The following is a 15,987-nucleotide window of genomic DNA, read 5'->3' as shown; positions in this document are numbered from 1 at the left end:
GCTGCATCTCACATGGCCCAGGAGGGCCATGCCACAGAGTCAGACTGGACCAGTGAGACGGAGGGCGAGGGGAGCTCCACGACGGGGACGACTGGACCCTGCAGCGACACGGACACGTCCTCGGAAGGGGGCTCCCTTGCGGGGGTGGCACCATCCGTGCCCCCCGCCATTACAGGTACAGCCGCCACCCAGCGCACCATCTCCGCCCTCCCAGCAGCCCCTCAGCGTTCGCCCCGTGCCCGCTCTGCCAGGAAGCCGGGCATCTCCTTCGCCCCAGGCACCTCAGGCCCTGCCCCTGTTACCCCCGCTGCCCTCAGTGAGGAGGTCATTGACCTCCTCCGAACGCTCATTGTTGGGCAGACTACCCTTTTGAATGCCATCCAGGGGGTGGAGAGGGAGGTTCATCGCAGCAATGCGTACCTGGAGGGCATTCATTCGGGTCAGGCTGCCCATCAGCGATCGTTCCAGGCTCTGGCCTCAGCACTGACGGCAGCCATTGTCCCTGTCTCCTGCCTGCCTCTACTAACTCCCTCCTCCCAGTCTCCTGTTCCTCTGCCTGTCCCACCCACACCATCAGACCAGCCTGCACACACCTCAACACCCAAGAGAAGCTCATCCAAACATAAGCACCACAGATCACGCAGACATTCACACACGCAACATTCCGATGCAGACATGCCAACAGTCACTACCACCTCTGTGACCCCCACCTCCTCGTCTCCCTCCTCCCTCCCTGTGACGTCTACACTCACACCTCCATTCACCTCACCATCAGCCAGTGTTTCCATCACCAGCACACCCTCCACTCCAGTCCGCACACGTGCAGTCACCACCCCCACTGCCATTTACACGTCCCCTGTGTCCTCTCCCACTGTGTCTGTCACCCCCTCTTCCACACCACACAAACGCAGCCACCCACCCACCCAACAGCCATCCACTTCACGACAGCCTATCCCTCCTGCACCTGCACCCAAAGACAGCAAACGTGACTCACCTACAACCACATCCTCTCCCTCCACTCCCATTCCCACTGTACCTACCACTCTCCATTGTCCCAAGAAGCTCTTCCTTGCCACTACTAACTTCTTTCCTGACCCTGAGCCCCCCCCTCCTTCTCGTCGGGGTAAGAAGAGCACCTCAGCCACCACCAGCCCTGCAGCCCCCTTGACAAGGGTGCAGGGGTATTGGAGCCCGCCAGCCCGCATGTCTGGATCTTCGCCCAGCAGCAAGGGGACAGCCAGCCCACCCCCTGGGAAGAGGAGCAGAAGGCGGAAGGGTCGCCGCAGGAGCCCGCCTTCTACATCCCCCCCGGACACCACCCAGAGACAGTCACCAGCCACAGCTCCAAAGGGAGGAAAGGGCCACAGGCCCACGACTAAGGAGGGCAAGGGCAGCAAGTCAGAGAGGTCAGGCAGCAGGCCTGCTGCCCAGGAGGAGCCCACAACCCCCATAGCCGCTGCCCCGGGAGGAACCGGCACAGCTGCCCCGGGAGAGCCCACCACCCCCATAGCCGCTGCCCAGGGAGGACCCAGCCCAGCTGGCCAGGAGGGCCCCACCACCCACAGCCCAGGTGGGCAGTGAAGGAGCACCATCCCCGCTGCCCAGGAGGGCACCACCAGGCAATTAGCAGTTGGCCATAGACCGTCCGCCGTCTCAAGAACCGCTGAACTGGGCCCGCCGTCTCAAGAACCGCTGAACTGGGCCCTTCAGGGCAAGAACCGCTGAACTGGGCCCCGCCGTCTCAAGAACCGCTGAACTGGGCCCTTCAGGGCAAGAACCGCTGAACTGGGCCCCGCCGTCTCAAGAACCGCTGAACTGGGCCCTTCAAGGCAAGGAGCGCTGAACTGGGCCCCGCCGTCTCAAGAACCGCTGAACTGGGCCCTTCAGGGCAAGAACCGCTGAACTGGGCCCCGCCGTCTCAAGAACCGCTGAACTGGGCCCCGCCGTCTCAAGAACCGCTGAACTGGGCCCCGCCGTCTCAAGAACCGCTGAACTGGGCCCTTCAGGGCAAGAACCGCTGAACTGGGCCCCGCCGTCTCAAGAACCGCTGAACTGGGCCCTTCAAGGCAAGGAGCGCTGAACTGGGCCCCGCCGTCTCAAGAACCGCTGAACTGGGCCCTTCAGGGCAAGAACCGCTGAACTGGGCCCCGCCGTCTCAAGAACCGCTGAACTGGGCCCCGCCGTCTCAAGAACCGCTGAACTGGGCCCTTCAGGGCAAGGAGCGCTGAACTGGGCCCCCCCGTCTCAAGAACCGCTGAACTGGGCCCTTCAGGGCAAGAACCGCTGAACTGGGCCCCGCCGTCTCAAGAACCGCTGAACTGGGCCCTTCAAGGCAAGGAGCGCTGAACTGGGCCCCGCCGTCTCAAGAACCGCTGAACTGGGCCCTTCAGGGCAAGAACCGCTGAACTGGGCCCCGCCGTCTCAAGAACCGCTCCGCTGGGCCCCGCCGTCTCAAGAACCGCTGAACTGGGCCCCGCCGTCTCAGGAACCGCTGAACTGGGCCCTTCAAGGCAAGAACCGCTGGCCCTTTGGCAGACGTGGCAGGGCAGGATCTATCTCGGGCAGGGCTGCAGGATGTCCTCTGGCCAACTTGCCTCCTCCAGTGGCAGTGGGGTCTGTTATGGACTGTATGGACTGTGGCTTTGCTCTCCCCAGGATGGCCCAGTGGGCAGGCCACCCACTTTATGGACTGTATGGACTGTGGCTTTGCTCTCCCCAGGATGGCCCAGTGGGCAGGCCACCCACTGTATGGACTGTATGGACTGTGGCTTTGCTCTCCCCAGGATGGCCCAGTGGGCAGGCCACCCACTGTATGGACTGTATGGACTGTGGCTTTGCTCTCCCCAGGATGGCCCAGTGGGCAGGCCACCCACTGTATGGACTGTATGGACTGTGGCTTTGCTCTCCCCAGGATGGCCCAGTGGGCAGGCCACCCACTGTATGGACTGTTTGGACTGTGGCTTTGCTCTCCCCAGGATGGCCCAGTGGGCAGGCCACCCACTGTATGGACTGTATGGACTGTGGCTTTGCTCTCCCCAGGATGGCCCAGTGGGCAGGCCACCCACTGTATGGACTGTTTGGACTGTGGCTTTGCTCTCCCCAGGATGGCCCAGTGGGCAGGCCACCCACTGTATGGACTGTTTGGACTGTGGCTTTGCTCTCCCCAGGATGGGCCAGTGGTCATGGAGTCCCCTCGTGGATCTGGCGTTGTGTACTCAAGTGGCTGAGGTGCCCCCCCTTCCCTTCCCCCTGAGGTGCCTGTCCTATTTTCTTTCTGATGCCCCTGCAGTGTTCTCTCCGTGGAGTTCTTGTCGTGGGACTGGGCCTTGCCCCTTTGCACAGGACCCCTGTGATCCACGGACAGTGGTTGGACTACATTTAGTAGCTGTATATATTTTGTACATAGTTTATTTATTAATTGGGATTACTGGTGTACATATTTCAATATATCTGCCCGTTTATGATCTCTTCTTTTGGTCTTTGCATTATTTCGGAGGGGGGTGGTTTGTGGGTTGTGACAGTGATCTGTGGGAATGCATTGATGTGTGTGTTGTAGTGGGTGTGGGTGGGTGGGTGTGTGCCGGTAATCTTTTCCCTCCCCTGTGTCGTAGGTGCAGTACTCACCGATGTCTTCCGCGCCGCCGGGCGTGCTCCTGGTATATGAGCAGGAATAGGAGTGCGGGGATGACCTGCAACTCTGGCTCCATACTGCCGGAATCTCGCGTGGAGTGCGTAGAGGTGAGCGTTTTCCCGTTCGTAGTCTGTTTCCGCCGTGTTCTTATCGGCGGTGCTCCCGCCCCGGAAAAGGTGGCAGATTGGTGGGTCGTAATAGGGTGGGCGGTACATTGTCTGCCGCCGGGCTGTTGGCGGGAACCGCCGCGCTGTTTGTTTGTACCGCTGTGGCGGTCGGAGTGTTAAGTTGGCGGGCTGTGTTGGCGGTTCCCGCCAGGGTCAGAATTGCATATTTTAGACCGCCGGCCTGTTGGCGGCTTGGCCGCCGCTTTATCACCGACCGCCAGGGTCAGAATGAGGGCCTAAGTCTGAACGTAAAAAGTTGACCGGGACCTCCCAGCCATCGTATCCGAGAAGGGCTCCATGGACGTCGGATCAAGATCCAGGTTTACCCCGGTCGAAGGATTTTCATCTCGAAAAAACGACTAAGTCCGAAGGTAAAAGTCTCCACCGAGGAAACCCACATCGCGTATCCGGACAAGGGCTCTAGGAGGTCGGATTCAACTGGCAGGTTCGTCCCGGTGAAGAAAAACTTCAAAATAAAGACTAAGTCAGAAGGTAACTTTTTGACCGAGGCCTCCCGCGACCTGTAGCCTAGCAGGGCTCCATCGCGGTCGGCCTGAAAGTTTGACTTTGCCCCGGTCCTGGTGCAACCAGATGACCCGATTGGCGCTTTTTGTTTCTAAGCGCTAGAAAAGTAATAATTCTTTAAAAATTCATATCTCCGGTTCCCTTTATCCGATTTTATTCGTTTTGGTGTCATTTTAAAGATAAAAATATAAACTATTTTTATAAATTGGTTTTGGATTTTTAAACTGTTTCCTGTGTTTTATTTAATTACTGTTTTGTGATATTTGAATGCTTTACACTTTGTCTCCTAAGTTAAGCCTTGACGCTCGTTGCCAAGCTACCAAGGGTTGAGCTGGGATTAATTTACTGAGACCTAACTGTACCTATGTGGAGGTTGGTGGCTTGTTGCTAGGTGTAGGTACCTACCTGCCCTACCAATAACCCATTTTCCAACATCCACCATCCCATCCAGGCAGGTAACTCAACACCACTGTCAATTGTGTCGTCACTGCACAGACCTTTCCATGACCTTGGGATAAGGTCTACGAATGTCAGGGAGAATGAATGGGACCATGTCCCTCAAAATCATTGCCCAATTGAGGCATCTTCTCTTTTTTCTCTTGTATTAGTTTAGCTGGTGAATCAACAGCTGGAGCAGATTTGGTCCTCACATATGACAGGTTGTTAGTAGCACCTAAGGCATCTTTCTAGACATCTCTTAAGCACGTTAAAAGAGGGATTAATGTTTACCTAGGGCCAAACATCCCCACTATGAGCCCATTAGGAGGGGCTACATCACAGCCCTAGAATGTCTTAGTTGGCTGGTGTAATTCAGCAGCTTATTATGTAAGAACTGTTTTATGACATCTACGAACAACTAGAAATACTGCATTTGGCTCTATAGCTAGCACTGGATATTTCTGAGCAGCATCACCCATTGTGTAGCATCCCCCATATCACACAATGTGCAGCATCCCCTACATCATCCAATGCACAGCATTCCATTTATCAGCCATTGCACAGCATCCCCGCATCACCCAATGTACAGCATCCCCTGCATTAACCATTGAACAGCATTCCCCTCATCATCCAATGCACAGCATCCCCCGTTTCACCTAAAACACAGCATCTTCTGCATCCTCCAATGTACAGCATCCTCCATATCACCCAATGCACAGCATCTCCCACATCACCCAATGCACAGCATTTCCAGCATCACACAATGCGCAGCATCCCCCATCACCCAATCCAAATCTCCCCTCACATTATCCAATGCACAGTCTCCCCCCGGGTGGGGTAACATACATATAACACAGGTTGGGGGCACATTTAAAGCCAGAGGCACTCATAGCAACCTGGTGAGGATGTGCAGCATTTTCACGTTTTCATATTATTTGCTGTAGTTCATTATTTTGTTTTGCTTGTTATAAATACATTTTGTGATGGCTTTATCTTCATCATTTAATTTTAATGTCATCAGGTGTGGATGATTACGTTTTTTTTAAAAAACTGTTTAGTATGCAATATATCCCAGAGCTCTCAAATCAGAGACATAACCTTTGTATCATCAATTGAGCGTTGGTTTCCTGTGCATTGTGTGACCTAAACCTCATACTACAATGGTAATCAAGAAGTAGGCAACAAGTGAAGTAACATAGAGCCAGGAAGAGAGCAAGTGTGCCAAGAAATATTTGAGTTGAGGTGGGATGAATCATGCATGGCAGATTTATGAGCATGTCTGTGAGGGTGCCTACCCTCTTTAATGTCTCTGTCTCTTTCTTTGCAGGTTGGAACACTGTTCTCTCACCAGCACATGCTGTGCACAACTTGCCTCTTTTCTAAAAGCAAATACATTTCTTAAAGAGCTGAACCTGAGCTTCAATGGATTTGGAGACAATGGAGTGAGAGAACTTTGTGAAGGACTAAAGCACAACTTACAGACACTGGAGTGAGTACCTGTTAGTCACTCTTCAAAACATTCTTAAATTTAAATTGGGAATTTGTCGAGCGAACTTCTCACCATAAGGGTCTACCGGCACTGTGAGGGATCGGTCCTCTGTACTTCAGTTGAGTAGACAGGTCTTAGGTCCTTCCTGAATTGAGGTAATGATGGTGACTGCCTGAGGTGAAGAGGCAAGGTGTTCAAGCTATTTGCGGCGAGGTAGGTGAAGGATCCTCCGCCAGCCAAGGACTTCCATATGCGTGGTGCAGTGGCTAGTGCCTGTTGAGCTGATTGGATAGGTCTGGCGGGGGAATAAAAAGAGATGCAGTGGTTGAGGTAGGTGGTCCTAGGTCATGTAGAGCCTTGTATGTGTGGACTAGGAGTTTGAAGTTTATCGTTTTCTCGACGGGGAGCCAGTGGAGGTCTCTTAAGTGTCTGGTGATGTGTTCATGGTAGGGGATGTCCAGGATGAGTCTGGCGGAGGTGTTTCGGATGTGCTGTAGTTTCTTCAGATTCTTCTGGGTGGTGCTGGCATAGAGGGTGTTGCCATAGTCGAGTCTGCTGGTGACCAGGGCATTGGTTACAGTCTTGCAGCAGTCGTTTGGGATCCATTTGAAGATCTTCTGGAGAAGTCAGAGTGTTTGGAAACAGGAGGATGCAACAGACTTGACCTGGCAGGTCATGGTGAGTGATGAATCCAGAATGAAGCTGAGGTTAGGAGCATGGTTTGTTGGGGTGGGAGGGTGCTGAGTGTAGCAGGCCACCAGGAGCCATCTTATGCTGATGTGGAGGGTCGCAGGATGAGGATCTCGGTATTATCTGATTTGAGCTTGAGGCATCTCTCCTTCATCCAGGCAGTGATGGCTTCCATTCCATTGTGGAAGTTCTTCTTGGCAGTTGTATGTTTTTCAGCCAGTGAGATGATCTGCTGGGTGTCGTCGGCACAGGGGACAATGTTCGGTTCGTGGCTTCTGATGATGGACCGAGCGGGGCCATGTAGATGTTAAAGAGTGTGGGGCTCAGGGAGGAGCCCTGGGGTATTCTGCAGCTGATCTCCATAGGTTCTGACAGGTATGGCAGGAGCCTGACTCTGTGTTCTGCCGGTCAGGAAGGAGCGTATCGACTGTTGGGCCTTGATGCAGATGCCAGCTGTGTGGAGTCTGGAGTAGAGGGTGTGATGGGAGACCCTGTCAAAGGCGGCTGATAGGTCCAGTAGGATGATGGCTGCTGTTTGGCTGCAGTCGAGGAGCGAGCGGATGTCATCTGTGACGGCGAGTCGAGCGGTGTCTGGGCTGTGGTTGCTCCTGAAACCTGATTGGGAGATGTCCAGGGTGTTGTTATCCTCGATGCGTTCAAAGTGACCAAACATGTTCCAAGGTATCTTACAAAAAGTGGAGGTGACTGACGACTTGTATGGTGCAAACTGGCATGGCCCTAACTTCTAGTGATACTACCTAGTGGCCCAGCTCCAATGGGTCAGGTTGTTCTCTCAACCACACCTGCTCGGGTCATGGCCCTTTGCAGCATGTTCACTTGCTTAGCTTTTTCTTTCCGTAAATCAAATGCAGGAACAACCTAGCACCACTGCTGCAGGTGGCTATCAAATGCTTCCAGAGAAGTTATTCATCACAAAGCATGTGGCACCCTAAGCGCCTGCCGTGCCCATTTTGGGCTGTCGAGGCACTGGGGTCACCTTACTATAGGAGACCTATAGTATTGGTTAATTATTTTATTATTTACATCAGCAAAATACAACTGAAAGGTGCACAGTGTCTTCCGCTGCACATCTCCACTTTTCACCAGATTTCTAGTAACTGTTGATCCGTTTGAGGTAGAAGCAACAATCTGCAAATTATGCAGCAGCTCACAGATTATGTGCCAAAAACAGCAAAATCCATAATTACATTAAAAAAAGCACAGAATCATATAATATCACCAGACCTGGAAATATTCAAAGATGGACAACTCTAACTCGTGAGGTAGTCGTTGAGCAATTTAATATTCATTGGTGTGATATCCTCATGCACTGAACCCTCCTTAACAGGTAGCGCACCATTTGGAATGTAGTTAGGAAGGAACAGCCAGTTCATGGCCTTATGTAGACTCTCTTCACTATGGGAGCCAGGCGCAGGTGGGTGAGTTGGCCTTGGAAGGCCCTTGCAGAGCACCCACAGGTCTTGCTGCAAGGATTGTCTGTAGATTGAGAATTGGGATTAGGAAGAATGGTTCACAGTAAATAATGGGATGGGGCACATGCCTACCCACATGTCATATAACTCAATGTCTGATTCAAAAACATTCAGGGGCATATTTATGAACGACTTGAGTCACTCTTGCTCCAAGCAACAAGGTGTAACATTGATGCAGCATTGATGCAAGCTTGCCTGACTTGATAAATCTAGAATGATGCAATGCAGCGCAAATCACATTTTGTTTCACTGCCCAGGAAAGGCGTTCCATGGGTGGAGAGTGGGTGTTCCCACGCATCCACCCATGGATTTTGGTGCATTTCCCGGATTTACTACTACTGGTAGACCTGGGAATGCATCAGAATGCTATGTCCCCCAGGTGAGGTGTGACAAGGAGAAATATCTTTATTTGCCCTCCATACATCCACTTTCTATGTATGCAGGAGCACCCCTAAAAATAACCATGCAGGGGTTCAGAAGGTGAACAAGCAATAAAGATGCTTTTAAATTGGAGTTTATCTTGTCATATTTGCGGTGTGTTCAAAGAAAAATCTCAAATGTCACGCTGTCTTTGTTTATTATTTGTAAAAATGGCTTTGTGCTGTGTTTTCCCCTTCATGAATATCCTGAAATGGTGGCGAGGAAATAACAAGTCCGACCAGAGCAAATCGCAAGGCGAGATCTGCCTGGCATGGCAACTGCATGCATTGACCCAGGGAACTCCTGTGTTCATGTCCTTGCCTTTGCAGAATCCTAAAAGAAACAAATAGCAAGAAACAAATACTGGTGTTTCCTATGACATTAAACCTGTAAAATACGTTAAAGCATTTTGATTAACAACGAGATTGTTTAAACCACGGTTTGATTCCAAACCACTGTGAGTGATGGTCTTATTAATTATCTTGCTGTCTGGGGAAAGCTATAGCAAGATGCTCGTAGTCACATAAATAATATTACATGTAGTAAAAGGGAAGGTTTGGGCCAGGCAAGAGGGTGCACTTACCAGGTCAAATTGGCAGTTTAAAACTGCAGACACATATACTGCAGTGGCAGGTATGAGCTATGTGGGTGGCACAATCAGAGCTGCAGGCCCACTAGTAGCATTTGATTTACTGGCCTTGAACACCTCTAGTGCACTTTACTAGGGACATACTAGTAAACCAAATATGCCAATCATGGAAAAGTCAATTACAATATACACGGAGACCAATTGCACTTTAGCACAGGTCAGCAGTGGTAAAGTGCCCATAGTACCAAAACCAGCAAAAATTAAGTCCAGCACACAGTCAAAAATACAGGAAGTAGAAGCAAAAAGACAGGGGAAACCATGCAAGGATGCGTAGTGGACCCAAAACTTCAGACTTTTAGGATACCTCTGGATCGAAAGGAACCTCTGCCAGGGAGAAGAGCTGGAGGAGGAGTACTGCCCCTTTGCTGTGTGTGCTTTGCTATGTTGGTCTGCAGTTGTTGCTTCTGCCTTAAAGAGGATAAAGACTGGACTTTGCTGTGTATCCTGCTTCTGAAGTTTCTCCTAGGTCTTCGAGTGTGCTTGCCCCCTGTTCTGAAGTATCAGAGCCATCAAAGACTTCATCTGCCAGCACCTGGGATCTATTGCTGAGTCCTCTACCCTGCCAAGTGGTGCCACATCCAGTCCCTGGGCCATTGAAAGGAGAAGCTGATGAACCCAAGGTGAAAATCCACGCACCGGAGCCGAGCAGCAGAAAAACCGACGCAGCACCTGTACCGCAGCTGAAAAATCTATGCAATGCCGATGAAAACAACGCATCACCAGCTCAGTGAAGATTCATCACTGTCATGCTTCCGGATTTTCCACCCATTGTCCGTGGGCATCAAAATCCTCAACATCACCGCATGTACCAGAGGCTGCTTGTCCAGAAGCCGATGTATCACTAACCCTACGGAGAAAGAATAGATGCACGGCCTCACTTGAGAGTAAGAAATCAATGCACCGCTTGTTTTTCCGATGCCCACTCGCCCATGCGGCTTTATTTTTGTCCGATACCAGGTACTTTGTACTAAAACAACACATCCATTGATAAATATTAGCTATTTTTGTAAACTGGTGTGGAGTCCTTTTGTGGTGTTTTCACTGTGTTACTGTATGTGTTGGTTCAAATACTTTACACATTGCCTCTGAGATAAGTCTGACTGCTTGTGCCAAGCTACCAAGGGGGTGAGCAGGGGTTGTCTGAGCTGTGCATCTCCGTTACCTTGACTAGAATGAGGGTCCCTGCTTGGACAGCGTGTAAACTGACTGCCAATTAGAGACCCCATTTCAAACATAGTTTCATATGCTGTAGCAGTAAAAGCCCAAAATTGTTGTGCTTACGGTGGAAAGGCTACTAGCCCCACAGCAAGGCCAGGGTAACAAGCTGACAATTCAGATGTGCTAACTCCTGAATGGGACCACTAAAGTTGGCACTTCAAGGTATCAATATAATCATTATAATAAGCCCAACGCGATGCCCAAGTCAAATTTAATGTAACCCTTGAGTAAATGGCAACTTTACAAAGTTGCCACTCTGTTGACCAAGTTTTCCAATGGCTGGTTACAGATGCTGGCCACAAGACAGCCTTCGTCCCTCCTGGTGAAAGTGTGAATGATTCCCTGGAAAGGAAACAACAGAGGAGTGCTGTTGGAAGAAGTGTTACCTCTCCCTGGCAGGTAGCCACACAGGGTGCGCCTGACATATGAGCTTCAAATGGGAAGCTGCCTTTGAAGGGCAAATGGTGGACACCCACGAGAGAGGATACTCTTTTTTTTGACAGACAGGTTTGTGCTGGGGATAGAGAGGGGTGAAAACAATTGCCAAACCAGTTTTCCAGTTGGCATGTAGCCCTCTGGTAGCCACACCTCTAGGCTGGGCTTCCAACCTCCACACACCAAGAGAAGGGTTTGGGAGTAGGCAAAATACTGCACTCTGTGATAGCTAGAACCCACACATTGCAGGAAGTCGTCATCAGTCAGGGTGGGACATGGTAGCTCATTGGCTAGTAGTCACTGTGACCCCGGTGGCAAGCTGTTAGCATAAAGGCGGCACCCGTGGCACCCAAACTTCACACTGTGGCCACACTGGAGAGAGAACCGAAGAACGACTGCTCTACTGATATCTGGACCTGGCAAAGACAAAGTGTCTTTGTGAGATGTAAAGAAGTTATCAGATTGTATTAATGCCAGGAATCTGCAGTGACTGAACTATAATAAAGTCCTCCAAATTTCCAGCAATGTGTGACAGATCTGTTTATTTCAGTTATTCCATGCCTATTCATTTGGTGGTTTGTTTTTTGGGTGTACGGTGCTGGTGATGAACAATCCTCATAGCAGATATGTTGTATGTGGATTTAATAGGTATAAGTTACAATTTGTTGCTGACCACTACGTATTATAGTGTTAGTATTATTCTTGGCCATAACGGTTATATATGTAAGTACATAACTATATATTGCAATGGCGAACCACAGGTCAGCCCTTTTTGCTTGCCTGCAAAATGAAAGCAGTTTGCTGGATGAGTTGTTTGCAATTCTTGTGTTGTAAGCAGAGAGCTTGAGGGTGCAACTGTTTTCTGGGATCTGTTGTCAGAATGTGGGTGGTGCAATCATCTAGGACGTAAACAGGTTTTCAGCTGTCTTCGGAAGTGTATATGCTTCTAATGCTTCCCTGTAGTGAGCTCCAGAGCTCAGCGGCTTGTACTGTGAAAGCAGTGGATCCTCCGATGTCTTATGGCAAGGTGGTATGATGATAACTGGTGCAAGCTTGGAGTGCATTGTTCTCTTTGGTTTATACTGCTTGAATTTAACTTGTAGGGCAGGCAGTCCTTTCCATGGGAGGCTCTGTGGACAATGTAGTGTCTTGTGTAGGAGGCTGGCTCTCTATATAGTGAACAAAAATGACGTGCTCTGTGCAGAGAGTCCAGGCAACCCTACCTTGGTATCCAGAGGCAAAAATAGACAACCCAATGCTCTATTTTTGTGATAGTGTGGGTGAGTAGTTAGGCTTATCTAGGAGTTGTGCTAAGCATTTTTTTTTGTACTCGCAGTATTAGTAAATAAATGAAGACACACTCAAAAGAATAACCCAAGTCCAATTTACAAAATTAAAATGGATCTTTATATAATTATTAAGACCAATAACTGCATTACAAGGTAAGTAGTATTTAAATTAAAAATACTAATAGACACACTGCCTTTTTCAGAATCTTCAATGTTATCCATGGAAGGAAAACAAGAATTTAGTTTTGCAGGGAAGTAAACGACTTACAAATCCAGTCTTTGGGTTTTGAGGGCAACACCAGGCAAGGTTCAAATCAGTCCTAAGAGTACACCCACAGTGGCACAGGGGAGGCCGGGTGCAGACATTGAATTTGGAGTTGGGTGCCCAATGTTCACCAATGTAGACTGGGAGGGCACGAAGATGCACTGCTCACAGGTGAGTATGACCGGCGTCAAAGATTGGTCACCGGGGGTAGAGGTAAGCACTGGGGAGGACACAAGGCAGCAAAAAACTTACACCTTCAACGGCAAAGGAGCGGCCAGGTGCAGAGTGCCAATACAGCGTCTGGCACCCAATGTTGACCAATAGAGACGAGGTAACCGAAGATGCACTGCTCTTAGGTGAGTAGAGTGGGGTCAGGGGTCTATCTCCTGGAGTTGAGGTAAGTACAAAGGGGGCCACAAGGCAGCACCAAACTTACACCCTCAGCGGCCCAGGGATGGCCGGGGGCAGAGTGCCAGCATCGGACATCCAATGTTATTCAATGGAGGAGATCGGTTTCAGAAATAGGCTGCAGGCCCGGGCCAGGAAGCCAGTTGAAGACAACCCACAGCTGCCCAGGTGAGTAGAGATGCCGGGGTCATAGGAACACCAACGCTCCAGCTCCCCAAGGCCCAAGAGCCCCAAGTGCAGGGGTGTCTTTTGGCGTCGGAAACAACTTACAGGGAAGGTTGCCGCCGGGGGAGGCTTCAGATAGAGTCTGCAGGTGTGATTGTGGAGTCTGGAAGGGGTCAGCCCATGGTGGACTCTTGCTCAGAAGCACTAGGGAACCTTCACAGGACTGGTGGACCACTTGGACTCGGACCGTGGGTGTTGGGTGCAGAGGTTGGTCCAGAGGCAGTTTAGCGGTTCCTCAGGCAGACTTCTTCTTATTTAAAGTTAGTGTCTTTTGGACAGGTCTGCTGTCTACAGGAGATCTGGGTCCTTATTGAAGGGAGGCAGTCCTCCCAGGGCTTTGGATGTCACTAGGCTACAGGACGTCGTAGGGCTGGTAGGGCTGGGGCCAAGTCAGTTGATGTCTTCAGTCTTCTCTGCTGGTGCAACTTCTGTGGTGTCTGGCTCTTCTTAGGTCATCAGGAATCTAAGGTTCTGGTCATGGGGTGCCACCTAAATATTATATTTAGGGGGTATTAGGGGGAGTACCTATTAGTAGCCAATTGGCTGGCTACCTTACGGTGGCTATATCAACTATGTGACCACCCCTTTGGGAGGGGGACACAACTCTGACACTAATTGGCAATTTTTCCTTCCATCCAATATGGAGGAAAATGAAATGGAAGGGTCACCTCGCCTGCCACACCTGGGGGGTGGTGCTGGCTGAGGGTGGCCACTCCTTCTATTCTTTCTAGTTTTTCTATGGGTTTTCCCACCTATAGTAGGGACTGAACCGGTGGGTTGACTTCTGCTGGCAGCAGCAGAGGCAGGGGTCACAGTTCAAAGGCGGTATAGCCTTTGAAGCTACCCGCCTGAGCATGGTGCCTGTCTGGGGGAGGAGGAGTGCCACCTTTGTCCAGGAAAGGCTTTGTCTACTGGCCCTAGAGAGTGTAGACTCTCACCCCAGGGGTCAAGAATCATGTCTGGTGGTGGCAGGCTGGCTAAGACCAGTCATGCAACCAAGCCAGGGTTGTTAGGTTTCAGGGGGCACGTCAAAGGTGCCTTCTGGGTACATTTTATAATAAATCCAACATTGACACAGTGATGATTTATTATGCTGAGTTGTTTGATACCAAACAACCCAGGGTCCAGAGAGGCCATCATGTAGCTGGGGAACTCGTAATGACCAGTGTCCAGCACGTGCACTTACTATGGCTTCCCTGTACACGTACTGTGTCTAAGAATTGACAGAGATAAAGTAAGGGCATATTTGCTCATGCACATGTGCCCTCACATGTAATAGAGTGCACCCTGCCTCAGGGCTATAAGGCCTGCTAGAGGGGTGCCTTTTCTATATTGAATGAAGTGCTACGTGACACGTCACCCAGGATGAGTGCCATGTTGTGTTTGCAATTTGGGGACACCTTGTCATGCAGCCTGCAATGGCAGCCTGTATAATGCTGGTGGCACAATTGACGCTGAAGCTCTGGGGGGTTCTCTTCAATACCCATGCCCTAGGTACCAGGAGTTCCATTTACTAGGGACTTACATGGGTGGCTGAAGTTGCCAATCACAGTACAGTTTGGGGGAAAGAGATTTGGCACAAGAAACCCGTTTAGCAGGGGCCCAGGGCAGTTACAGTTCGAAGCCACATCATGTTCCAGGCAAAAAGTGGGGGGATAACCATGTGAAGAGGCAGTTTCTCACAACATGAACATTGCCCTTCTAGCTATGGGTAGTCATTAGGACTGAAGCCATGCGCTCTCTTAGGTGAAGGTGGATAAGAATCCTTGAGGCCACATTTAGGATGAGTTGTAATTTGCAAATGTGGAAGTGCCAAGGTATAGTCTGTTGGCATAGTCAAGCTTAGAGACTATGGGGCATATTTACCAATGTTTCATGCAGCGCAACACAGCAAGCCACCATTCTGAGCTGTTTGAAAGTGCAGGAATGTGTTGTATTTAACATTATATGGCAGATCCCTGGCAATTCCTATGCAGACACACTTTTGGGTGCCTAATGCCAATGAAGGCACCCTTGTGTCATGTTTGAAGAGTATCTGCATTGTAGGCAGGATTGTTTTTGTGCAGGAATGGACAACTTCCTGCACTCATAGTCTTTTCGTGCGTAATTATGCACCATAGGAATCAATGGAGGATCACTTACAAAATCATACAGTTGGTTTACCAAGTTCGTCTTTTGCAGGTTGGTCAAGGGCATCAGTGGGCACGCTGTGCCAGCTAGAGGAGTTCAGGTGGCTCCCCTTTCCAGCGGGAGCAGTGGGAGAAGGTCTCTGGTGCTAGTGCAGGGCCACTGCGGGGGACCACTTGGAAAAGAACTGCTCAGGTAAGTTTAAAGATGAATCCTTGGGGTCCCCTTGGAGTGTTGAGGTCACAAGGAGTGGGGGACCTTTAGAGCACAGTAGGTTCTTCAGTGCAGGGAACAGGGCGGGCAGGTGCAGAGCAAATCGATGAGCCAGAATCTGTGTGCAAAGGTGCCCTCCGGAGCAGGAAGTAAGTTGGTTTAAGGGTCGTTTACCGGACAACGGGGGCACTCTGGCGGAAGGTCCCGGTTGCTTCTGAAGTCCCTCGACTGGTCCATTTGCAGCCCCAGGCAGGCTGTTTTTCTTCGTGTCTGACTTTAGCTGACCAATGTTCAGGGTATTGGCA

The 15,987-nt window shown here is 50.6% G+C and overlaps 1 protein-coding gene across 1 annotated transcript in view; it reads left to right on the top strand.

Moving 5' to 3' along the window:
* Positions 1–15,987, top strand: part of LOC138295319 (NACHT, LRR and PYD domains-containing protein 3-like) — a 237,530-nt gene that overhangs the window by 33,954 nt on the left and 187,589 nt on the right. The window contains exon 2 of the mRNA XM_069233540.1: positions 6,089–6,250. Within this exon, the coding sequence (XP_069089641.1) occupies positions 6,089–6,250 (162 nt within the window). The remainder of the gene's footprint in view (positions 1–6,088; positions 6,251–15,987) is intronic.

This window comes from Pleurodeles waltl, chromosome 5 (assembly GCF_031143425.1).
Source record: "Pleurodeles waltl isolate 20211129_DDA chromosome 5, aPleWal1.hap1.20221129, whole genome shotgun sequence".
NCBI classification, from domain to species: Eukaryota; Metazoa; Chordata; class Amphibia; order Caudata; family Salamandridae; genus Pleurodeles; species Pleurodeles waltl.
Note: the sequence above shows the minus strand (reverse complement) of the source record. Positions and strands in the feature narration are given on the sequence as shown.